Here is a 27,135-nt window from a genome sequence, read left to right on the forward strand (position 1 = left end):
TTTACAAATTAGTAACAATGTCTCACCCCATGTTCAAGAATGGCCTTTTTCTCGCTCATTGTATGTTAGTTGAAAACCAAATAATCTCCAAAATATATATATATTTTTTAACAAAGCGTTAAACAAGACATCAAAACTATGACATAACACATATGGAATCAGTTAAGAACAAATTCCTATTTACAAGGACAGCGTACTCCTTCCCTCCCGTTGGGGAATTGAACCCCGGTCTCCCGCGTGCCCGCAATCTCTAGTACAGCCATTATTGAAGGCTACCAAATGCTTCTCAAAGATGTCCCCTGGTGGTCAAACTAGCACTGACTAGCATTAATGGTACTGGTGGCTCACACTTAAATAACGTGCCATAGAATTCTGCGGCACCATTCAAGCTACGCTGCAACTTTTTTAAAGGAGGATCAACCGTATCATGTCCTAATGAGGTGACCGGTATATTGTTGGCATATACAGTACATGGTCTTAAAACAAGTGTAAGCTAGTAAATGATGAAATTTAAATACACACAATGTAAAAATCCATTGAGTCATATTGCCTAAGGCAACTATTTGGCTAATATTAAGGGCTCAATATAGTTTGTTCTAATGATGGTTTGTAAACTGTTTGAACATCATGGCTCATAGCTCTCCCAGGGGCATTGATGTGCAGTAAGTGTGCAAAATGCACTCTACAAATTTTAAATATTATTATTGATGTGTACAGCTGGGTGTTTAGTGAAGCGAACAGCGCCATCTAAAGGTTACAGGTGAAAGGTCAGGCCCAAACACAGCTGGCTTTATATCATTATTCAGCCATAAAAAAATTAACTACCTTCTTCTGCCAATAGAATATCCAATATCCATGTTGGATAATGTATGGCTGCTTTTAGCTAATATTACTATATACAGCGCCTTCAGAAAGTATTCAGACCCCTTGACTTTTTACACGTTTTGTTGTTCCTGCCTGATTTTAAAGTAAATAAAATTAGAGATTTTGTTTTCTCACTGGTCTACACATAATACCCCATCATGTCAAATTGGAATTATGTTTCTAGAATTTTTAAATTTTTACAAATTGAATAGAAAATGAAAGCTGAAATGTGTTGACTCAGTAAGTATTCAACCCCTTTGTTATGTCAAGCTGAAATAAGCTCAGTAAACATTTGCTTAACAATTCACATAATAGTGATTTTTAACATGATTTTTATAATAACTACCCCATTTCTGTACCCCACACACATACTATTTTCTGTAAGGTCCGCTCTGACATATGTGTATATATATTTTAATCCATTCCTTACTTAGATTTCCGTGTATGTTGGGTGTATGTTGTGAAACTGTTAGATATTACTGCTGAGTTAGAAGCATAAGCATTTCACTACACATCTGCTGAACATGTGTATGTGACCAATACATTCGATTTGTCTTCGTTTTGTAACATATTTTCACTTTGTCATTATGTGGTATTGTCTGTAGATGGTTGAGAAAAAAAATCTGTTTCATCCATTTTAAATTCAGGCTGTAACATAATAAATTGTGGAATAAGTCAAGGGGTACCTATACTTTTGATATCATGGATGGTCAGTCCTTGCATCCATAGCTCTGTCTATGAATTTGAGTGGTTAAAGTTCTCCAGCCCCATCACTCAGCTTTTTACTAAAATAGGGTCTGGGAGATTGTTTTTCTTTTCTCTACTGCTGATTGGCGCTTTAAGAGGCATTACAAGACCAGGATCCATCAAATGCATTTGGTGTGTCATCGTAGTGGTCTCTGATTGGTGGTCATCATTTGGTATGTCATCATAGTGGTCTCTGATTTGTGGTCAGACTCGCTCAGGAGGAACAAACTTAAACTTGCACCTTTTTCAATGCTGGAAAAACAGGAATGTGTCAATGTATTTTTGGGGGAAAATATCCTTTCTGAAATTACAAGTAATAAGTACAGATATTTTTGAAAAACTAGATTAATGTGATTACAATATTTTTGCTGGTAATGTAACTGATTACAGTTAGTTTTTTGTGATCAGATTACATGTAGACAGTTACTCCCCAATCCTGTCTGTTTGGAGGAACGGTCTAAGATCCCTCACAATGTTTTCCAACTTGTAAAACATTTTAGAAAAAGGCTGTGCCATTATCTTTGCAAGGAGAGGTATTGAAAACGGGTGTCAAATTTTTACCCCAACCTTTTTTTGTTGATAAAAAAACAGTTACTTGTTAGACCAAAAACATTTGAACAATTATATTAGTACAAGTTAAAATCATTTCCAAGTTTTTTTTTTTTTCATACAATATAGCTCAGCATTTTTATTTTATAAAGTTATTTTTGCTCTTCTTTATCAAAGGTGTCAATCATTTCTGGCCCCTCAATGTGTTAGACTGTCTGGACTAATGATACAAATGAAATAACAGTCACATGAGACATTGTAGGAAAAGCATTAAAGGTCCAATGCAGCCATTTTTATCTCAATATGAAATAATTTCTGGGTAACGATTTAAGTACCTTACTGTATTTGGTATTTCATTAGGATCCCCATTAGCTATTGTAAAAGCAGCAGCTACTCTTCCTGGGGTCCACACAAAACATGACATAATACAGAATGACATAATACAGAACATTTAATAGACAACCGCTCAAGGACAGAACTACATACATTTTGGAAAATGACAGAAGGTACACAGCCTACATATCAATACATACACACAAACTATCAAGGTCAAACAGGGGAGAGGTTGGGGTGAGGTGTTGCTTTCTGTTTTTTGAAACCAGGCTTTGTTTATTTGAGACATATGAGATGGAATGGAGTTCCATACAATAATGTCTCTATATAATACTGTACGCTTTCTTGAATTTGTTCTGGATTTGGGGACTGTGAAAAGACCCCTGGTGGCATGTCTGGTGGGATAAGTGTGTGTGTGTGTGTGTGTCAGAGCTGTGTGTAAGTTGACTATGCAAACAATTTAGGATTTGCAACAATGTTTCTTCTAAAAAGAAGTGATGCAGTCATCCTCCACTCTTAACCAAGAGAGACTGGCATTCATAGTGATTGTTTTCAATTAAAACGGTCAAAAAGGAACAACTTCTTAGCAAAGAGCAATTTCGCGAGCATCAATTTAGCTAGGACTGTCTGGGAGTGGTCTGAGGGGGGGGGGACAACTGAAACGGTGTTGTTATTGACAGAAGGGTTTGGAACTCCTGATTGGTCTTAACTAATTTACTGTCTGGTGACGTCACCATGGAAGGCCAAAACTATCCCACCGAAACAGGCTGACAATTCAGTGTGTAAAACACAGGAAAATCACGTTTCTCACTGCACTGGGCCTTTTTTTTAAAGCACAGTTGTTCTGATTTTGACGATGTGTGGTTGAAATGAGTAACGAGCTGCCGCTTGTCTCGAGGCCGTTCAACCTTTTCAATGCATGCGTCCCTATGGACCCTGGTCTAAAGTAGTGTACTATATAGGGAATAGGGTGCCATTTGGGACACATCTCAGCTGCTCATTTAAGTGCTGGGGTGGGCGGGGCTGGGGTGGGCAGTGCTGGGGTGGGCAGTGCTATGGTGGGCAGTGCTGTGGGGGATGGGGTGGGCAGTGCTATGGTGGGCAGTGCTATGGTGTGCTGTGGGGGGTGGGGTTGGCAGTGCTATGGTGGGCAGGCTGTGGGGGCTGGGGTGGGCAGTGCTATGGTGGGCAGTGCTGTGGGGGCTGGGGTGGGCAGTGCTATGGTGGGCAGTGCTGTGGGGGCTGGGGTGGGCAGTGCTATGGTGGGCAGTGCTGTGGGGGGTGGGGTGGGCAGTGCTATGGTGGGCAGTGCTGTGGGGGCTGGGGTTGGCAGTGCTATGGTGGGCAGTGCTATGGTGTGCAGTGCTGTGGGGGGTGGGGTTGGCAGTGCGACAGGACAGGGGTGTGACCTCGTCACCTCCATCCCTACTACGATATTGCTTTGTCATGAACAGGCTCCATCTGGCTCCACCCCCATCATGTGACCCTCTCACAGCCTTGGTTGGGGGCTTCCATTACGGGTTATCAATCGCCACCAAGACAGGACAATCACGGTTACGGGTTATCAATCGCCACCAAGACAGGACAATCACGGTCACCAATCAATGTCTGCTTATTGCTGCGGGTTGTTATGTGGTCCACCTGGACAGAACAAGGACCATTTTATATTATTTTGTGTCCCGACTGTCACAATAGAAACGGTATACATTTGTTGATTGTCAGGTGGTTGTCGTCCAGATTGAGTCGTCTTTGTCGATAGATTCAGAGCATTTTTTTACGCATTCAGAAAGTATTCACTCCCCTTGACTTTTTCCACATTTTGTTGTAACAGCCTGAATTTAAAATGGATTACATTTACATTTTGTCACAATATTCCATAATGTCAGTGGAATGATGTCTTTTTTTAAAACTTAAAAAAAAAAAATGAACAGCTCAAGTCGAGAGGTATTCAAGCACAAGCCTAAATAAGTTGAGGAGTAAAAATAAGAAGTTGCATGGACCTACTCTGTTTGCAGTAATAACATTTAACATGATTTCTGAATGACTACCTCATCTCTGTACCCCACACATACAATTATCTGGAAGGTCCCTCAGTCTAGCAGTGAATTTCAAATACAGATTCAACCACAAAGACCAGGAAGGTTTTCCAATGCCTCGCAAAGAAGGGCACCTATTGGTAATTTTGTAATTGTTTTAAATGACATTTGAATATCCATTTAAGCATAGTGAAGTTATTTACACTTTGGGTGTACTGTATTGACACACCATCCAATCACAACAAAGATACAGGCATCCTTCCTAACTCAGTTGCCAGAGAGAAAGGAAACCGCTCATTGATTTCACCATGAGGCCAGTGGTGATTTTAAAACTGTTAGAGTTTAATGGCTGTGATAGGAGAACTGAGGATTGATCAACATTGTAGTTACTCTACCATACTAACCAAATGACACAGTGAAAAGAAGGAAGCAAATATTCCAAAACATGAATCCTGCTGGTGGAAAGCAGACCGAGCCTTGAATCTTTCCACCAGACACTGAAAGATGAATTCATCTTTCAGCAGGACAATAACCTAAAACACAAGGCCAAATCTACACTGGAGTTGCTTACCAAGAAGACAGTGAAATGATGTATTGAGTTGCTGAGTTACAGTTTTGAAAATCTATGGTTGTCTAGCAATGTTCAACAACCAATTTGACAGAGTTTGAAGAATTTTGAAAAATATAATGGGCAAATGTTGCACAATTCAGGTGTGGAAGCTCTTAGTCTTACCCAGAAAGACTGTAATCGCTGTCAACGGTGCTTCTATAAAGTATTGACTCGGGTGTAAATATTTATGTAAATGAGATTTCTGTATTTCACTTTCAATAAATGTATAAAAACATGTTTTCACTTTGTCATTATGGGGTATTGTGTGTAGATGGGTGAGGGGGGAAAAAATCAATTTAGAATTGTTGTATGAATACAGATAAAAAGGAGAAATTTTCCTGGGCATAGCCTATATTTTTCTGTCAGTCACTTGGTCAATATATTTTTGCATCACTTATGTCTTATTAGCCTTTTGTGTGTCTTAGTATCCTATTCAACGCTAGTCTGACCAATCAGAATCCAAGCTTCAAGATTGTTTTGATCATGCGGACTGGGATATGTTCAGAGTAGCATCAGAAAATAATATCGACACACATACCGATACGGTGAATGAGTTTATCAGGAAGTGCATAGGTGGTGATGTACCCACTGTGACTATTAAAACCTAACCCAACCAGAAACTGTGGATAGATGGGAGCATTCGCGCAAAACTGAAAGCGCGAACCACCGCATTTAACAAGGGCTAGAACATTTACATTTTAGTCATTTAGCAGACGCTCTTATCCAGAGCGACTTAGAGTAGTGAATGCATACATTTCATACATTTTTTTTTTTCTCCGTACTTTCTCCGTAGAAGACTGGGAATATGGAAGAATGCAAACAGTAGTTATTCACTCCGCAAAGCAATCAAGCAGGCTAAACGTTGGTATAGGGACAAAGTTGAGTCCCAGTTCAACGGCTCAGACACGAGGCGTATGTGGCAGGGTCTACAGACAATCATGGATTAGAAAAGGAAAACCAGCCACGTCGCGAACACCGTCTTGCTTCCGGACAGGTTCAACTCCCTCTTCGTCACTGACGCTGTCTGCTATCAAGGACTGTGGGCTCTTCTTCTCCGTGGCCGACGTGAGTAAGACATTTAAGCGTGTTAACCCTCGCAAAGGCTGCCGGTCCAGATGGTATCCCTAGCCACGTCCTCAGAGCATGCGCAGACCAGCTGGTTGGTGTGTTTACAGATATATTCAATCTCTCACTATCCCAGTCTGCTGTTCCTACATGTTTCAAGATGGCCGCCATTGTCCCTGTACCTAAGAAAGCAAAGGTAATTGAACTAAATGACTATCACCCCGTAGCACACCTCTTTCATCATGAAGTGCTTTGAGAGAATAGTCAAGGATCGTATCACCTCCACCTTACCTGCCACCCTAGACCCACTTCAATTTGCTTACCGCCCCAGTAGATGCACAGACGATGCAATCGCCACCACACTGCCCTGTCCGATCTGGACAAGAGGCATACCTATGTAAGAATGCTGTTCATTGCTCAGCATTCAACACCATAGTTCCCTCCAAGCTCATCATCAAGCTCGAGGCCCTGGGTCTGACCCTGCCCTGTGCAACTGGTTCCTGGACTTCCTGACGGGTCGCCCCCGGGTGGTGAAGGTAGGAAAGAACACCTCTTTGCTGATCCTGGGCCCCATAAGGGTGCGTTCTCAGCCCCTTCCTGTACTCCCTTATCACCCATGACTGTGTGGCCATGCACGCCTTTAACTCAAACATCAAGTTTTCAGACGACACAACAGTAGTAGGCTTGATTACCAACAATGACGAGACAGCCTACAGGGATGAGGTGAGGGCTCTGGGAGTGTGGTGCCAGGAAAATAACCTCTCACTCAATGTCAACAAAACAAAGGAGATGCTCGTGGACTTCAGGAAACAGCAGAGGGAGCATCCCCCTATCCACATCGACAGGACAGTAGTGGAGAAGGTGGAAAGCTTCAAGTTCCTCGGCGTACACATCACTGACAAACTGAAATGGTCCACCCACACAGACAGTGTGGCGAAGAAGGCACAACAGGAGGCTGAAGAAATTTGGCTTGGCACCTAAAACCCTCAAACTTTTACAGATGCACAATTTGAGAGCGTCCTGTCAGGCTGTATCACCGCCTGGTACAGCAACTGCACCGCCCACAACCGCAAAGCTCTCCAGAGGGTGGTGCGGTCTGCCCAATGCAAACTTCCCACCCTCCTGGACACCTATAGCACTCAATGCCACAGGAAGGCCAAAAAGATCATCAAGGACATTAACCACCAGAGCCACTGCCTGTTCACCCCGCTATCATCCAGAAGGCGAGGTCAGTACAGGTACATCAAAGCTGGGACCAAGAGACAGAAGCTGTTTTTCCAATCTCAAGGCTGCTAAACAGCCATCACTAGCACATTAGAGGCTGCTGCCTATAGACAGATTAGGAATCACTGGGCACTTCATTAATGTTTCTGTATCTAACATTACTAATCTCATATGTATAAACTGCACACACTATTCCACGGTATCTTAGTCACTTTTAAATTCTGTTTACAAATTGCATCACCCATCTCATATGTGTATATAGTGTATTCTATACTATGCCACTGTATCTTAGTCCAATGCCGCACATATGTGTATATATATTTTAATCCATTCCTTACTTAGATTTACGTGTATGTTGTGAAACTGTTAGATATTACTGCACTGTTGGAGCTAGAAACATAAGCATTTCACTACACCCGTAATAACATCTGCTAAACACGTGTGTGTGTGTGTGTGTGTGTGGCCAATACATTTACATTTGAGTGTCTTAGCCTCTGTCTTATTATCTTTTATGTTCTTATTATCCTCTCCTTTGTGTCTTATTTTTATTTATTTATTTCACCTTTATTTAACCAGGTAGGCAAATTGAGAACAAGTTCTCATTTACAACTGCGACCTGATCAAGATAAAGCAAAGCAGTTTGACACATACAACAACACAGAGTTACACATGGAGTAAAACAAACATACAGTCAATAATATAGTAGAAAAATAAGTCTATATACAATGTGAGCAAATGAGGTGAGATAAGGAAGGTAAAGGCAAAAAAGGCCACGGTGGCGAAGTAAATGCAATATAGCGATTAAAACACTGGAACGGTAGATTTGACACTATGCCCTCCTTTGTCTTATTATCCTTTGTCTTATTTTCCCCCACCTTTTTTGTTTTTCTTTTCTATAGCATCACTATTTTTGGGACCGGGGCAAAATGGCTGGCTGTTCTGGAGGAGAGAGATCTAAAGCCTGGTGAGTAGACAGAGACCCGTAAGACTAGTGGACAGGTATATGGTGTTTTTGTGTGACTCCGTTGGTAAAGCACGGCGCTTACAACTCCAGGGTCATGAGTTCCAAACTGCTGCTAAATGACGTCCAGTATAGCCGTGCATCTGAACCTATACCGTCTGCAGGTAACTGCCAGAATAAAGGAAACGCCCATATAAAGAGTCTTAATAGGGCGTTGGGTCACCACAAGCCAGAACATTGGACTGAGATCTGGTGACTGAGAACCATGGCGTATGGCTTACATCATCTTCATGCTAATCAAACCATTCAGTGACCACTCGTGCCCTGTGGATGGGGGCTTTGTCGTCCTATGGGGGCATAGCCATGGTAGCCAAAATAATGGCCTTCCCTGCATTTTTAGACTTGAACCTAAGTGTGATGGTATGTTAACTGCTTAATTAACTCAGGAACCACAACTGTGTGGATGCACCTGCTTTCAATATATTGTACTTTGCGTCCCTCGTTTACTTACAGGCTTCCATTATTTTTTACAGTTACCTGTAGCTCTTAGAGGCCTCAGCCTGAGTGTGGCCCAGTGGGATGCTTGTTAAAAGCACGGTCTGCGCTCCTTGTCACCTCCCCAAGCATTCATTCATTTAAAACTCCTCTCTGCTCTTCAGACGCTGGGTGAGTGCGTTGAAGAGGAATGATGATGAACTAAATTAGCGGAGAGGGTCATCTCTCCTCCCTCGTTTAAACATGCAGATGAGCTTTAATAGCGTAGATATATTCTACAGTCGGCTCTAGGGGCTCCACTAGTCCCAACCCACTGTTATAATCACAACCCCATCTTTATTCAGTGTGTGTGTGTGTGTGTGTGTGTGTGTGTGTGTCTATAGGCCTAGTGGCTATCTCAGTGGGGAGTTGGTGGGTTGGCATATGCTCCTGGTGAGTGGCTGATATTTTAGGGGATGGGGGATGCTTCCTGGCCCCTCCGGAGGTCCTGTGCCTGGGTTGACATTTTTGACTGACACCTGGTGGCCTGGTGGGGCGTGTCGACTCCTGTGGTGGGCTCAGATCTGGGAGGTACGCCCCTCCCAACCAGCCCAGCGGGGGACACTGGCACCTCGCCCAACTTCTGTGTGGACGCTGTCCCCCTCTTGCCCTGTTCATCCCAGTCAGTTGTAGTTCTGTGCTGTAGTCTGTTCTATGCTGTTCTAGATGTCTCTGAGAGATCTGGGCCCATATTCATGAAGCGTCCTAGAGATTAAAAGGCTTGACTCCCCTCTGTTGAGTACTGGTCTGACGTCTCATGTCTCTCTCCTTTCTTTCGGTGCAGCGAACACACACGCGCTGCAGACCCTGCACACCATCCTGTCTACGGGCTCGCCCCTGAAGCCCCAGAGCTATGAGTACGTATACCGCTGCATCAAGAACAACGTGCTGCTGGGCTCCATCTCAGGTGAGAGCCACACCACATGGCATAACACAGAGGGGGAGGGAGAGAGAGGCAAGCGGGAGGAACAGTGGGGAGGGTCTTGAACCCCCGGTCTCCGTTGGAGGGTATTATATGGGATCATCCTTACCACTAGACTACCGGCTCTGAACAAATCACACAGGCACGCTCGCGACTCAATACACTGAATTGGCATTATGTTTGTCGGTAAAGGAACATGCAGCCTATTTATCTAGAAGATTCTCAGTACTGCCAGACGACTGGTTGCCTGTCCATTCGTCCCGATTTAACTGCACTTTAATTGGACGTTGCACCCTATAAAAGCGACAGGTGTGTGTATCTGAGGTCAGGTGGAGTCCACGACTCAATCATTCACTCCTGAAGGAAACGACACCTTGTGATGTCCCTGTATGCATGCTGTCTGTGTCACTTTCCCATCGGGGGCGGCAGGCACAAAGGAAGGAGAATTAACACAGTAAGCTATGCCGTCGGGCACGTCTGATCCGCTCAACAGCACTCCTAAAATAACATTATCACTTGAAGCTGCTGCCACTCAAGTCCACCGTGTGCATCTGACAGTGGGAACAACTTCCTGCAGGATTAGTTCTGTCTTAGAAAAAGTTTATTCTCAAGGCAGCCAGGACCCAAAGACTTCAAGTGGCACATTTTGGCAATCCGGTTGCATTTAGACCAGATCTGTACAACCGACTGGCCTGTTATACACTACCATGTACCCTACCAGCGAGTTAAAGTGTACACTTTTTCCTACCACACTTCCATCATCTAAGCCTTGACATTACTGTAAATGAGTGTGGGTGTGAGCCCTGTTCCAGGAGTCTGGTTGCATCCCAAATGACATCCTATTCCCTATATATTGCACTACTTTAGACCAGGCCCCATAGGATCACATGGCCATAAGGTTCTGGTGGAAAAGTAGTGCAATATGTAGGTAATAGTGCCATTTAGGACGCACCTGTCATTGGTGGTGGTGGTGGTGGGAGTATTTCTTCAGTAGAGAAAGGTTCAGCTTTCTACAGTGCTTCGTGCTCTGTTGACAGACGGGTTTTCAGAGAAGTCTCTGACACCCTTAGCGCCACTCGGCACTTAACATTTACAAGATGGATTTGAGCGACGTTTCGTGGCAGTGGACGCCATGTGTCTTTCATTGAAATGTCAGCTGCCGCAGGCACAAGTGTCTGCTGCCTGAAAGGAACACACACAAGCAAAGCAGACTGAGGAATCTTGTGTGTGACTGAATGCATGGCTGTGTGTGTTCATAATGTGAACGTACAATGCATTCAGAAAGTATTCAGACCCCTTGACTTTTTCCTAATGCTGTTACGTTACAGCCTTATTCTAAAATTGATTAATAGTTTTTTTTTTTCCCCCCTCATCAGTCTACACACAATACTCCATAATGACAAAGCAAAAACCAGGATTGTAGAAATTTTTGCTAATAACAAAATGAAATCACATTTGCGTAAGTATTCAGACCCTTTACTCAGAACTTTGTTGAAGCACCTTTTGGCAGCGATTATAGCCTCAAGTCTTCTTGGGTATGACGCTACAAGCTTGGCACACCTGTATTTGGGGAGTTTCTCCCATTTCTTCTCTGCAGATCCTCTCAAGCTCTGTTAGGTTGGATGGGGAGTGTTGCTGCACAGCTATTTTCAGGTCTCTCCAGAGATGTTTGATCGGGTTCAAGTCCGGACTCTGGCTGGGCCACTCAAGGAAATTCAGAAACTTGTCCCAAAGTCACTCCTGCGTTGTCTTGGCTGTGTGCTTAGCGTCATTGTCCTGTTGGAAGGTGAACCTTCACCACAGTCTGAGGTCCTGAGCGCTCTGGGGCAGGTTTTCATTAGTGATCTCTGTACTTTGCTCCGTTCATCTTTCCCTCGATCCTGACTAGTCTCCCAGTCCCTGCCGCTGAGAAACATCCCCACAGCATAATGCTGCCACCACCATGCTTCACCGTAGGGATGGTGCCAGGTTTCCTCCAGACGTGACGCTTGACATGTAGGCCAAAGAGTTCATTCTTGGTTTTACCAGACCAGAGAATCTTGTTTATCATGGTCAGAGTCCTTTAGGTGCCTTTACGCAAACTCCAAGTGGGCTGTGTCATGTTCCTTTTACTGAGGAGTGAGTTCCGTCTGGCCACTCTTCCATAAAGGCCTGATTGGTGGAGTGCTGCAGAGATGGTTGTCATTCTGGAAGGTTCTCCCATCGCCACAGAGGAACTCTGGAGCTCTGTCAAAGTGACCATGGGGTTTTTGAAAACAGGATGCACCTGAGCTAAATTTCGAGTCTCATAGCAAAGGGTCAGAATACTTATGTAAATAAGTTATTTCTGTTTTTTATTTTTAATACATTTGCAGAAATTTCTAAGAAACCTGTTTTTGCTTTGTGGTATTGTGCGTAGATTGATAAGGGAAAAAAATAATTCAATCCATTGTAGAAGAAGGCTGTCATGTAAGAAAATACAGAAAAAAATCAAGATGTCTGAATATTTTCAGAATGCACTGTATGTTTTATGTGAACATATGTTTTATATAGTGCGTGTGTGACCTTTCCAGCAGATTCTTGCCCCAAGTCCTGGTTAAATACCTACCCTGGTGTGTGTGTGTGTGTGTGTGTGTGTGTGTGTGTGTGTGCGCGCATGTAAACTCAGCAAAAAAAGAAACGTCCCTTTTTCAGGACCCTGTCTTTTCAAAAATAATTCGTAAAAATCCAAATAACTTCACAAATCTTCAATGTAAAGGGTTTAAACACTGTTTCCTATGTTTGTTTAATGAACCATCAACAACTAATGAACATGCACCTGTGGAATGGTCATTAAGACACTAACCAGGGTCCCTGCTCATCGGTGTGAATGTGCCTTAGACATGCTGCATGGAGGCATGAGGACTGCAGATGTGGCCAGGGTAATAAATTGCAATGTCCGTACTGTGAGACGCCTAAGACAGCGCTACAGGGAGACAGGACGGACAGCTGATTGTCCTCGCAGTGGCAGACCACAGGATCGGTACATCCAAACATCACACCTGCGGGTAGGGCTGGGCAATATGGACCAAAAGTCATATCCCCGATATATTTAGGCCGAATATCGATATGATATAGATAGATAGATAGAGATATAGATATATATATCTATATCGATATCTATATCGATATCTATATATATCCCCCGATATTCTTTCCGCAAAGTGAGAGCAAATGTTCAGTCAAAGCCAGATATGACATGTCTCAAGTAGTTTTATTGAAACCGGCTATTTCAGTGAACAGTTGAAAAATCAAATGAATAAATAATAAACAGGGCTCTTCACCTGGTTCAGATTAAATGCTCAGCTGTTCAAATAACAATAACATGTAAACATAAACACTTTATAACAACAGGAGTACCTTTTTTGAAATCAAAAGCTCCATATTTAAATAAATAAAAATATCTTATACAAAAATAGCCTATAAAATAAAATAGGCCTTATCTTTTTCTGAAATAAATATTATATATATTTATGAGAAGTCAACTTTTTTTTTGTTTGACAACTTTAAATGGCTTATTAAAATCAAATTACAGATTTCTTCTCCTTTCTAACAAATCCACAGATGCAAATAACGAACATTACAAAATAATAAAATATGACAAACCCTAGTAAGGGCAGCAATTATATATAAATAAAGAACAAAATAAAGTGCTCAGTTTGAGAATGTTTTTTAAACATCAGCCTGAGATTACCATTTGCTTTCTGTTAACTCAATTTCTTATCTGAACAGTTGCACAAGAAACAGACTATCAACTCAAACATTTCCCCCCTCTTTTTTTACTTTGATAAACAGTAATGCTGTCTTGAGGTAGACGGCTTTGTTTCGGGGCTGGAGCTTTGTCGGGTTGTCGACGGCTTGCGGCTGGGGCTTCTGCAGCGCGCAGTTTCACACACTCTTCGTATTGCAGTTTGTGCCACTGTTTTAGGTGGTGAAAAAGATTTGTAGTGCTTCCACCCCTGGCTGGAACTTTTTTATGATACTGCCTACATATAACGTGATTTTGTTGCTCATCTGATACTTTGAATCCGAACCATCTCCAAATTACTGAGCCAATGCTTTTTCTTTTACTAACCAATTCCTCCTCAAAACGCTCCGCAGACGCTATTGCTTCCTCCATGTTTGTTGAAGTGTCTGTTCCTGCCCCTCCCCCCTCTGTGCATGAAAGGGGCGCGGGGAGCAGCGCAGAGAGCTCCGGGTCTGCAGCTTGCTTGGAGCAAGGATCAAAGCGCAAATTTGAACACTATCGATATATGCGAAATGGTCTAATTTCATATCACATTTAAAATATATCGATATATTTTTTATATCGATATATCGCCCAGCCCTACCTGCGGGACAGGATGGCAACATCTGCCCTAGTTACACCAGGAACGCACAATCCCTCCATCAGTGCTCAGACTGTCCGTAATAGGCTGAGAGAGGCTGAACTGAGGGTTTGTAGGCCTGTTGTAAGGCAGGTCCTCACCAGACATCACTGGCAACAACGTCGCCTATGGGCACAAACCCACCGTCGCTGGACCAGACAGGACTGGCAAAAAGTGCTCTTCACTGACGAGTCGTGGTTTTGTCTCACTAGGGGTGATGGTTGGATTCGCGTTTATCGTTGAAGGAATGAGCGTTACACCGAGGCCTGTACTCTGGAGCGGGATCGATTTGGAGGTGGAGGGTCCGTCATGGTCTGGGGAGGTGTGTCACAGCATCATTGGACTGCGCTTGTTGTCGTTACAGGGAAGACATCCACCTCCCTCATGTGGTACCCTTCCTGCAGGCTCATCCTGACATGACCCTCCAGCATGACAATGCCACCAGCCATACTTCTCGTTCTGTGCGTGATTTCCTGCAAGACAGGAATGTCAGTGTTCTGCCATTTGCCAGCGAAGAGCCCGGATCTCAATCCCATTGAGCATGTCTGGGACCTGTTGGATCGGAGGGTGAGGGCTAGGGCCATTCCCCCCAGAAATGTCTGGGAACTTGCAGGTGCCTTGGTGGAAGAGTGGGGTAACACCTCCAAGCAAGAACCAGCAAATCTGGTGCAGTCCATGAGGAGGAGATTCACTGCCGTACTTAATGCAGCTGGTGGTCACACCAGATACTGACTTACTTTTGACCCCCCCCCCCCTTGTTCAGGAACGCATTATTCCATTTCTGTTGGTCACATGCCTGTGGAACTTCTTCAGTTTATGTCTCAGTTGTTGAATCTTCGCAGTTGACAGTGAGGACGTTTCTTTTTTTGCTGAGTGTACAGTCGTGGCCAAAAGTTGAGAATGACACAAATATACATTTTCACAAAGTCTGCTGCCTCAGTTTGTATGATGGCAATTTGCATATACTCCAGAATGTTATGAAGAGTGATCAGATGAATTGCAATTAATTGCAAAGTCCCTCTTTTGCCATGTAGCTCAGTTGGTAGAGCATGGTGTTTGCAACACCAGGGTTGTGGGTTCGATTCCCACGGGTTGTGGGTTCGATTCCCTCTGGATAAGAGCGTCTGCTAAATGTAAATGTAAAACTGAATCCCCAAAATGCATTTCTACTGCATTTCAGCCCTGCCACAAAAGGACCAGCTGACATGTCAGTGATTCTCTTGTTAACACAGGTGTGTGTTGATGAGGACAAGGCTGGAGATCAATCTGTCATGCTGATTTGAGTTTGAATAACAGACTGGAAGCTTCAAAAGGAGGGTGGTGCTTGGAACCATGGTTACCTGCAAGGAAACGCATGCCGTCATCATTGCTTTGCACAAAAAGGGCTTCACAGGCTAGGATATTGCTGCGAGTAAGATTGCACCTAAATCAACCATTTATCGGATCATCAAGAACTTCAAGGTGAGCAGTTGAATTGTTGTGAAGAAGACTTCAGGGCGCCCAAGAAAGTCCAGCAAGCGCCAGGACCGTCTCCTAAAGTTGATTCAGCTGCGGGATCGGGGCTTGCCCAGGAATGGCAGCAGGCAGGTGTGAGTGCATCTGCATGCACAGTGAGGCGAAGACTTTTGGAGGATGGCCTGGTGTCATGAAGGGCAGAAAAGAAGCCACTTCTCTCCGGAAAAACATCAGGGACAGACTGATATTCTGTAAAAGGTACAGGGATTGGACTACTGAGGACTGGGGTAAAGTCATTTTCTCTGAATCCTCTTTCCGATTGTTTGGGGCATCAGAAAAAAGCTTGTCCGGAGAAGACAAGGCGAGCGCTACCATCAGTCCTGTGTCATGCCAACAGTAAAGCATCCTGAGACCATTCATGTGTGGGGTTGCTTCTCAGCGAAGGGAGTGGGCTCACTCACAATTTTGCCTAAGAACACGGCCATGAATAAAGAATGGCACCAACACATCCTCCGAGAGCAACTTCTCCCAACCATCCAGGAACAGTTTGGTGACGAACAATGCCTTTTCCAGCATGATGGAGCAGCTTGCCATAAGGCAAAAGTGATAACTAAGTGGCTCGGGGAACAAAACATCGATATTTTGGGTCCATGGCCAGGAAACTCCCCAGACCTTAATCCCATTGAGAACTTGTGGCCAATCCTCGGGGGGTGGACAAACAAAAACCCACAAATTCTGACAAACTCCAAGCATTGATTATGCAAGAATGGGCTGCCATCAGTCAGGATGTGGCCCAGAAGTTAATTGATAGCATGCCAGGGCGGATTGCAGAGGTCTTGAAAAAGAAGGGTCAACACTGCAAATATTGGCTCTTTGCATCAACTTCATGTAATTGTCAATAAAAGCCTTTGACACTTATGAAATGCTTGTAATTATACTTCAGTATTCCATAGTAACATCTGACAAAAATATCTAAAGACACTGAAGCAGAAAACTTTGGAAATTAATATTTGTGTCATTCTCTAAACTTTTGGCCACGACTGTATGTGTGTGCATGGGTCTTAGCATAGGACAGCAGTGCCTGATTCAGTCAACCTTTTAGCAGCCAGGACCACGGGAAGGCCACCTCTACAGGCTGCTGACAGGGGTCTGCCTGAGCATATGTGTGCAGTGTTCACTTCCTCCTGCTCTTCCTGTCCCCCTGCTAGCCGGACCCCTGTAGACTTTAACGGCTAAGACTCCCAACTCTATCCTTCCACCTGACTGCCATATGACCCCTTCTCTCACTCTCTCTCACATATATTTATATATATTTACAATGGTGTTTGTTCTTCACTAGTATTTCACCCAATAGATATGGGAGTTAATCAAAATTTGAATTTGTCTTCAAATTATTTGGTGTTGTACGCAGAGGATATTTTTTTGCATAATTCTGTATGCGGTCTCTCAATTTAGTGTTTGTCCCATTTTGTGAAGTCTTGGTTGGTGAGCGGACCCCAGACCTCTCAACCATAAAGGGGAATGGGTTCTATATCTGATTCAAGTATTTTTAGCCAGATCCTAATTGGTATGTTGAATTTTATGTTCCTTTTGATGGCATAGAAGGCCCTTCTTGACTTGTCTCAGATCGTTCAAAGCTTTGTGGAAGTTACCTGTGGCGCTGATGTTTAGGCCAAGGTCTGTATAGTTTTTTTGTGTGCAGAAGATCTAGGTGCTGCTGTAGGCCCTCCTTGGTTGGGGACAGAGGCACCAGATCATCAGCAGACATTTTACGTTAGATTCTAGTAGCCTGCATCCCTGTCTTATCCCCAGCCCTGTGGAAAGAAATGTGTGTATCTTTTGCCAATTCTAACCGCTTGAGGAGACTTTGCCTTTGTTTGTTTGTCAATTAGGGTGTGCAGGGTGAATACATGGTCTGTCGTACGGTAATTTGGTAAAAAGCCAATTTAACATTTGCTCAGTACATTGTTTTTTGCTGAGGAAATGTACGAGTCTGCTGTTAATGATAATGCAGAGAATTTTCCCAAGGTTGCTGTTGACATGTAGTTATTGGTGTCAAATTTGTCTCTAATTTTGTGGCTTGGGGTGATCAGTCCTTGGTTCCAAATATTGGGGAAGATGCCAGAGCTGACGATGATGTTTAAGTATAGAAAATTGGAATTTGTGTTCTCTCTTTCTGTGTGTTTTCAGTCTCCATTCTCTTCTTTCTTAGTCTCCCACCTCTTTCTGCTACTCTCCTGATCAGATCTGGTTTCTGGTGTCGTCTGTTATTTCTCTGCCCTGGTTTCCTGTGTAGTTTGTGTATGTGCTCTCACTGGGTGCCACTCCTCAACGGGGAGTTTATTTTTGGAACAGAACAAACCCCTATCTGACTTTAAAGAGCACCAGAGGATGTTCAAAGTTTTCCTCTGCAAAAATTGGAATATTCATAAAAGTAAGAGGTAACCAATAAGGATGTCAGGAATGTGGGGGGGAAAGAACAAAACAATTGTGACTGGCTGCTGTAGTGACACTGAAGTGTGCCTAAACTGAGAGGCAGGCATGGCATTCTCCCCACGGACCCAATTAAGCTCGACTAAAGAGCCAGGCAGAATTTGGGGATGCGACGAAGTGACTGATAGGTGGAGGGGTGGCTGGATGGATGGATGAATGGATAGGTGGGAGGAGAGATGAATAGAACATCTGTCAGAAACAGCAGATTTAAGAGGTGGATAGAGAGAGGTATCACCCACAGATAAAAAGAGGGGGGTGGGAATAGACTCAATGTACCGTAGATTGGCTCCATGTTGCGTAACTGTACTACTGTAGAATAACAAGCCTGCACCACAACACCATCACACTTTACAATGTCCGTCGCACATCACCTTACTGAATTCACTACACCTAACCATGACCGTATTCTCTACGTTGATCACTACACCCCTCATCACTGTCAAACGCTCCCTTAAAACACTTCAGCGAGCAGGCCTTTCTAATCGACCTGGCCCGGGATTCCTGGAAGGATATTTACCTCCATCCTGTCTGTAGAGGATGCCTGGTTATTCTTTAAAAGTGCCTTCCTCACCATGTTAAATAAGCATGCCCCGTTCAAAAAATGTAGAACCAGGAACAGATATAGCCTTTGGTTCTCTCCAGACCTGACTGCCCTTGACCAGCACAAAATATCCTGTGGCTTGCTGCATTAGCGTCGAATAGCCCCCGTGACATGCAACTTTTTAGGGAAGTTAGGAACCAATATACACAGGCAGTTAGAAAAGCTAAGGCTAGCTTTTTCAAACAGAAATTTGCATCCTGTAGTACAAACTCAAAAAAGTTCTGGGATACTGTAAAGTCCATGGAGAATAAGAGCACCTCCTCCCAGCTGCCCACTGCACTGAGGATAGGAAACTCTGTCACCACCGATAAATCCACAATAATTGAGAATTTCAATAAGCATTTTTCTACGGCTGGTCATGCTTTCCACCTGGCTACCCCTACCCGATCAACAGCCCTCCATCCCCCACAGCAACTCGCCCAAACCTCCCCATTTCTCCTTCACCCAAATCCAGATAGCTGATGTTCTGAAAGAGCTGCAAAATCTGGACCCCTACAAACCAGCCAGGCTAGACAATCTGGACCATCTCTTTCTAAAATGATCAGCCGAAAATGTTGCAACCCCTATTACTAGCCTGTTCAACCTCTTTCGTATCTGAGATTCCCAAAGATTGGAAAGCTGCCGCGGTCATCCCTCTCTTCAAAGGGGGAGACACTTTAGACCCAAACTGCTACAGACCTATATCTATCCTACCCTGCCTTTCTAAGGTCTTTGAAAGCCAAGTCAACAAACAGATTACCGACCATTTCGAACCCCACCGTACCTTCTCCGCTATGCAATCTGGTTTCAGAGCTGGTCACGGGTGCACCTCAGCCACGCTCAAGGTCCTAAACGATATCATAACCGCCATCGATAAGAGACTGTGCAGCTGTATTCATCGACCTGGCCAAGGCTTTCGACTCTGTCAATCACCACAATCTTATCGGCAGACTCGACAGCCTTAGTTTCTCAAATGATTGCCTTGCCTGGTTCACCAACTACTTCAGTGTGTCAAATTACATTTACATTTTTACATTTTAGTAATTTAGCAGACGCTCTTATCCAGAGCGACTTACGGAAGTGAATGCATACATTTCATTTCATTTTTTTAAATATTTTTGTACTGGCCCCCCGTGGGAATCGAACCCACAATCCTGGCGTTGCACACACCATGCTGGCGTTGCAAACACCATGCTCTACCAACTGAGCCACAGGGAAGACCTATTAGAGGGCCTGTTGTCTGGACCTCTGGCAGTCTCTATGGGGGTGCCAGGGTTCAATTCTCAGGCCAACTCTTTTCTCTGTATACATCAATGATGTCGCTCTTGCTGCTGATGATTCTCTGATCCACCTCTACGCAGACGACACCATTCTGTATACCTCTGGCCCTTCTTTGGACACTGTGTTAACTAACCTCCAGATGAGCTTCAATGCCATACAACTCTCCTTCCGTGGCCTCCAACTGCTCCTAAATGCAAGTAAAACTAAATGCATGCTCTTCAACCTATCGCTGCCCAGCACCTGTCCGCCCGTCCAGCATCACTACTCTGGACGGTTCTGACTTAGAATATGTGGACAACTACAAATACCTAGGTGTCTGGATAGACTGTAAACTCTCCTTCCAGACTCACATTAAGCATCTCCAATCCAAAATTAAATCTAGAATCGGCTTCCTATTTCGCAACAAAGCATCCTTCACTCATGCTGCCAAACATATACCCTCGTAAAACACCATCCTACCGATCCTGGACGATGTCATTTACAAAATAGCCTCCAACACGCTACTCAACAAATTGGATGCAGTCTATCACAGTGCCATCCGTTTTGTCACCAAAGCCCCATATACTACCCACCACTGCGACCTGTACGCTCTTGTTGGCTTGCCCTTGCTTCATACTCGTCGCCAAACCCACTGGCTCACGGTCATCTACAAGTCTCTGCTAGGTAAAGCCCGGCCTTATCTCAGCTCACTGGTCACCATAGCAGCACCCACCCCTAGCACGCACTCCAGCAGGAATATCTCACTGGTCACCCCCAAAGCCAATTCTTCCTTTGGCTGCCTTTCCTTCCAGTTCTCTGCTCCCAATGACTGGAACAAACTGCAAAAATCACTGAAGCTGGAGGCTCCTATCTCCCTCACTAGCTTTAAGGACCGGCTGTCAGAGCAGCTCACAGATCACTGCACCTGTACATAGTCCATCAGTAAATAGCCCATCCAACTACCTCATCCCCATACTGTTTGTTTATTTATTTATCTTGCTCCTTTGCACCCCATTATTTCTACTTTGCACATTCATCTTCTGCTCATCTACCATTCCAGTGTTTAATTGCTATATTGTAATTGCTTCGCCACCATGGCCTATTTATTGCCTTACCTCTGTTATCCATCTCGTTTGCACATACTGTATATAGAGTTTTTCTACTGTATTATTGACTGTATGTTTGTTTTACTCCATGTGTAACTGTGTTGTATGTGTCGAATGCTTTGCTTTATCTTGGCCAGGTCGAAGTTGCAAATGAGAACTTGTTCTCAACTAACTTACCTGGTTAAATAAAGGTGAAATAAATAAATAAAAATAAGACAAAGGAGAGGATAATAAGAACATAAAAGATAATAAGACAGAGGCTAAGACACTCAAATGTAAATGTATTGGCCACACACACACACACACACACGTGTTTAGCAGATGTTATTACGGGTAAAATAAAAACTTAACGCGTTAGCTACGTCGATCACTACACGTAACGCATTAGCTACGTCGATCACTACACGTAATGCGTTAGCTACGTCGATCACTACACGTAACGCATTAGCTACGTCGATCACTACTCGTAACGCGTTAGCTACGTCGATCACTACACGTAACGCGTTAGCTACGTCGATCACTACTCGTAACGCGTTAGCTACGTCGATCACTACACGTAACGCGTTAGCTACGTCGATCACTACACGTAACGCGTTTGCTACGTCGATCACTACTCGTAACGTGAAAGAAGTAAAATTTTGTATGTTTTTTGTGTAAAGGTGGAACAGACATTGTGTCCTGCTTTATGGGCCAGAACGTGACGGTCCCCGTGTACAGAGGAGAGATTCAGACCCGGAACCTGGGCATGGCTGTGGAGGCCTGGAGCTGTGACGGTGAGTGGTGTTGGTCAACTAAATTCAGTCACAGGCTTATTTATTTATTTCTTTATTTATTTCTTTATTTATTTATTGGGCAGATGGTCAGGGGGCTGGAACATAATTACCACAAGAATCCCAAACTGATATATTTTTCTAAAACATAAGTTTCAAACCTTGCGTACATTTGTATGGATCACATACTGGATGTCTCTATTATGCATGGGAATACTTTGGAACAGATTTCCAAAGTTAAAATGACTTGTAGCTGGTGTTTGAGGGGTTAAATAAATCACCCGCGGGCCACATTTGGCGCACAAACCGCCAGTTGGGGATCCCTGCTCTATATGGTAATTCACCTTGTCATTGTAAATGGTATCCCCACTGTGGGACGATCGGGTGCTTGATGACGCGTGTGTTTCCCTCCCTCAGGAAAGCCAGTGTGGGGGGAGAGTGGAGAGCTGGTGTGTCTGAAGCCAATCCCCTGTCAGCCCACCCACTTCTGGAACGACGAGAATGGAAGCAAATACCACAAGGCTTACTTCTCTTCCTTCCCAGGTCAGTCCATTAGAGATGGAGCTTCTCCTCCTTCCCAGGTCAGTCCATTAGAGATGGAGCTTCTCTTCCTTCCCAGGTCAGTCCATTAGAGATGGAGCTTCTCCTCCTTCCCAGGTCAGTCCATTAGAGATGGAGCTTCTCTTCCTTCCCCGGTCAGTCCATTAGAGATGGAGCTTCTCTTCCTTCCCAGGTCAGTCCATTAGAGATGGAGCTTCTCCTCCTTCCCAGGTCAGTCCATTAGAGAGAAGAGATGGAGCTTCTCTTCCTTCCCAGGTCAGTCCATTAGAGATGGAGCTTCTCCTCCTTCCCCGGTCAGTCCTGTCCATGTTTAATTGCTAAATTGTAATTATTTCGTCACTATGGCCTATTTATTGCCTTACCTCATTTGCACACACTGTATATAGACTTTTTTTCTATTGTGTTATTGACTGTACGTTTGTTTATTCCATGTGTAACTCTGTGTTGTTGTTTGTGTCACACTGCTTTGCTTTATCTTGGCCAGGTTGCAGTTGTAAATGAGAACAAGTTCTCAACTAGCTTACCTGGTTAAATAAAGGTGAAATAAAAAATAAATAAATTAGAGATGGATAGACAGCTTTTCCTGTCCAAAGGAGATGAGCTCTCTAGCACATCTCTATCGTTGCAATGGCTGCTTCTGTGATGGCATGTACAGCACCATTGAGGGCTATCTCCATTTTAAAGTGCTGTACATGATCAATATCCGGCTCAGTTTACTAACATGCATGCTCCTCTGCAGGTGTTTGGGCCCACGGTGACTACTGTAAAATCAACCCAAAGACTGGAGGAATTGTCATGCTTGGCAGAAGGTGAGTCGTCGGGCATGTTCCACACTACAGCCAACTGACTGATCTACAAATGCCCTTACACCATACATGGGCCTAACTACAATTTACCCCACAATGCATCACACATTTTGATGCTCTCGAATACAGCCATTCGCTCATTCCAACACTCTTACTAATTACCTCAGGAGATAATAAACGACTATGCCACCATAGTTTTTTGTTTGGTTACCTTCAACTCATTCTTGTCTCGATCACAGCGATGGGACTTTGAACCCTAACGGTGTGCGTTTTGGGAGCTCGGAGATCTACAACATTGGTGAGCTATGGGTTTTTCTTACCCCTCAATGGTTGGTGGTAACAGCAGTTTTGTCTCATTTAGCTAGTCATCATTGATATGATGGAATGTAACACAGTCCTCTCTTCTTTCTCTGTTCTTGTTGTCCTTATGAATACTAACAGGCCTAGGCTACATCCCAAATAGCACCCTGTTTCCAGTGTAGTGCACTACTGTTGACCAGAGGCCTATGGGAATAGGGTGCCATTTTGGACGCTACCAATATCTGCTACTAATCCTGAAGTATCAGCCGATCTGTCAGATATTTTCTAAATGTGTACGCTTTTGTTGTCATCTTCTCTCCAGTGGAGGCCTTTGAGGAAGTGTCCGACAGCCTTTGCGTTCCACAGTACAATGGGGACGGTGAGGAGAGAGTGATCCTGTTTCTGAAGATGACGCCAAACCAGTCTTTCGGCCCGGAGCTGGTACACAAAATTCGCGGAGCCATCCGGAAAGGCCTCTCCGCACGCCACGTACCAGCGCTGTTCCTGGAGACCAGAGACATTCCTGTGAGAACATTCTTCTGTCGTCATTTTCAATGTGTTCATGTAGTCACACTGAGCAAAGAGTGCACCCAAAGATGGCTTTTAAATAAAAAAGAAGAACCCTAACGTTGATGGGCAGAGAGTAACACTAACACATTTCCATTATTGTACACGTGTGTACCAGGACAAATAGAAGCACCACACACACACACACACACACACACACACACACACACACACACACACACACACAAAAAAGGCCTATAAGTGCTGTTATGCATCCGTGAGGCTGTATTCACAAACTGTCTCAGAGTAGAAGTGATGATTTAGGATCAGTTTGGCCTTTTAGAGCACAATGAATAAGATTACATGGACAAGGGTTGGAACTGATCTCAGATCAACACTCCTACTCGGAGAAGCTTGGTACATGTATATGTCCCCTGACCCTGTGTGTTACGCTCTGTCTGTCTCTCTCTCTCCCCCTCTCCTCTGTCTGTCTGTCTGTCTGTCTGTCTGTCTGTCTGTCTGTCTGTCTGTCTGTCTGTCTGTCTGTCTGTCTGTCTGTCTGTCTGTCTGTCTGTCCAGTACACCCTCAGTGGGAAGAAGGTGGAGGTGGCTGTGAAGCAGGTGATCGCTGGGAGGGAGGTGACCCAGCGAGGGGCCTTCTCCAACCCGGACTCCCTTGACCTCTACAAGAACCTGCCAGAGCTCCAGAACTTCTGAGAACTTCTACAGTACACATGAAAAACAAAAAAAACGAGACAAAAAAAAGACAGTTTCCCCAGAAACTCTTGAACTCTTGTCTATTTGAAGAGGAGAGGAGCTGGATCATTAGGTATAGGCCATTGAATGGCGACCCTGGCTTCTCTTCCTCCTCTAACTCTTCAGTGACCTCCTGACCTCACATGGCCATCCCATTGGCTCCCTCTGGGTTCAGGACTGACCAAAAAATTATAATAAAAAAAGGAATCCAGAAAAATGCGACGTACTAACATTGACATCCCCCGTTGACCTTTCGGGAATGCCTTTGCTCTGGCTTGTGTAAATTTGTAGATGTTACTCTTTACGAGACTGGAGATTTGCTTCTCACTGTTGTGCTTGTGGTGTTAACGTCGTGGCCTAACTTATTATGATAAAATGGAGGTGAGTAAATATGGACCTGCCAATGGGACCCAGGTGTTTTAAAAGAACGTTGCCTTTTTTTTAATATAGCTTTATTGCTATAAAGGGATGAGGGAGTAGTGGTGTTGAAAGATCATTTTGACATTCAACATTAAAAAAAAAATCACATTTTAACTTTTTAACCTTTTTTAATTGTGAACACAGCCAGTCAATCTTCAAAACAGAGTTTAAAAAAATAGCACCCAAATCCCACTTCTTTAACACATTCTAGTCCCGCCCACACAAACGCCATTCAGTTTGTTGTAAAGAAGAAGAGCGTGGACTTGGTTATTATTGCTCTGGTTATTCACCCGTATTCATGGCAGCTCCTCAGTGGGTGGAAGAGAGACACTCTCTGCCAAATGACCAATGAAATGGCTGTGATGAATACACAGCAGATTTTAGGCAATTAACGAGCCCCCTTGAGACTTCCTGGTTTTGTGTTATTACGGCGGTCACAGCTGAGCTGGTATTATACTGTATGGGGGGGTTCCCCCTCCCCCATAGAGTAAGGCTTTGATGTTTAACTCTAAAATAGATGTTTAGACACTACTGAACGCTAGTCATTGGCACTGAGATGTTCCTTGATTCGTTTTCTTTTTTAGTTGTGTCGTTAGTTTAGAGTAAAACACGTTTTTAGATGCATGTCTCCAAACAGCTATACTTATCTCCTGTTGTGGTGAGCAATGAAATCACCTCAGTTAAACACTATTGATGGTGGTGTTGGGCTGTAGTCAGTTGACCAATCACTACTCTAATTCTGCATAGTCAAATCATCTGTTTTCCTTATAAAACTCACCCATCACTGCAGTACAAAAAGATAGCTTGCCATTTCAACCAATCACCACACATTTACCACATAATGTTTCAATCGAGCCACACGTCAACAAACGTTTTTCCCCTCGTCAACGTATTTTCACTGCAAGTTAGACAACGTCATCGACAGTTACTGATATGGACACCGTTCCAAAGTGACCTGGACGGAGACTGGGTTTGGTTTAAGACCCATGTAACTTGTGTTTAGGGTGGGGGAGCTTCCATGGTTTTATTCTCTGTTTAGGGAATCAACTAAGCACTTAGGTCACACAACATTCATTCTCTTTGTCCCAAATGCCATCCTATTTCCTATAATAATGCTCTACATTTGACCAGGAGTTTATAGAGTGCCATTTGGGACGGAGCCCTCCGTCAGATTCACATTCCTGAGAATATTCCATTCAGTCTTCTTTCATCTGGTTTCTTTTGTTGTTGTACAAGACCTTCCTCCAAGAAACATATCATGTCTATTTGAATGCGTTCATTTCCTCTAGTCTGTTTTGATTCATATATTTTAAGGTACAGACTTTTTTAATTTAATGTGTTTTTGCGTAAACAATTGTATTGCTCCATGTATGATGAATGTGTCATTGACTGTGATACAGTGTGTATATGTATATATGCATATGTAATGTGTTCTTGTACCGTGCACTACTTTGCATTCTCCCTGTAACCAATAAATGAACAAAGATGCATATTCTATTCAATACAGCAACTGTTGGTGATCACATAAAATGTACCAACTCTTCATTTCATCACCATTGCATGGGTTACCGAGTGGCGCAGTGGTCTAAGGTACCTCATCTCAGTGCTAGAGGCGTCACCACAAACACCCTGGTTCGAATCTAGGCTGTATCATAACCGGCATTGATTGGGAGTCCCAGAGGGCGGCGCACAATCAGTGGCGTCCGGGTCTGGCTGGTATAGGCAGTCATTGTAAATAAGAATGTGTTCTTAACTGAAGGTTAAATAAAATGTCATGACTGTTTCATGTTGAAATACTGTTGTCAAACACCGCTATTGGAAAATAATATTGTCTTAGCACCAGAACTGTACAAACCGTATGATGGCATGCTTATGCATTCAGGTATCTCAA

At 43.8% G+C, this 27,135-nt stretch overlaps 1 protein-coding gene across 1 annotated transcript in view; it reads left to right on the top strand.

The window, feature by feature from the left end:
- The window catches only part of aacs (acetoacetyl-CoA synthetase), a 56,423-nt gene extending 29,649 nt beyond the window's left edge, over window positions 1-26,774 (top strand). The window contains exons 11-18 of the mRNA XM_029718000.1: window positions 8,328-8,392; window positions 9,708-9,830; window positions 21,784-21,897; window positions 22,312-22,437; window positions 23,195-23,264; window positions 23,501-23,559; window positions 23,884-24,086; window positions 24,648-26,774. Of these exons, the coding sequence (XP_029573860.1) occupies window positions 8,328-8,392; window positions 9,708-9,830; window positions 21,784-21,897; window positions 22,312-22,437; window positions 23,195-23,264; window positions 23,501-23,559; window positions 23,884-24,086; window positions 24,648-24,785 (898 nt within the window). The 3' untranslated portion in view covers window positions 24,786-26,774. The remainder of the gene's footprint in view (window positions 1-8,327; window positions 8,393-9,707; window positions 9,831-21,783; window positions 21,898-22,311; window positions 22,438-23,194; window positions 23,265-23,500; window positions 23,560-23,883; window positions 24,087-24,647) is intronic.
- Window positions 26,775-27,135: the final 361 nt, after the last annotated feature.

This window comes from Salmo trutta, chromosome 27 (assembly GCF_901001165.1).
Source record: "Salmo trutta chromosome 27, fSalTru1.1, whole genome shotgun sequence".
Lineage (NCBI taxonomy): Eukaryota > Metazoa > Chordata > Actinopteri > Salmoniformes > Salmonidae > Salmo > Salmo trutta.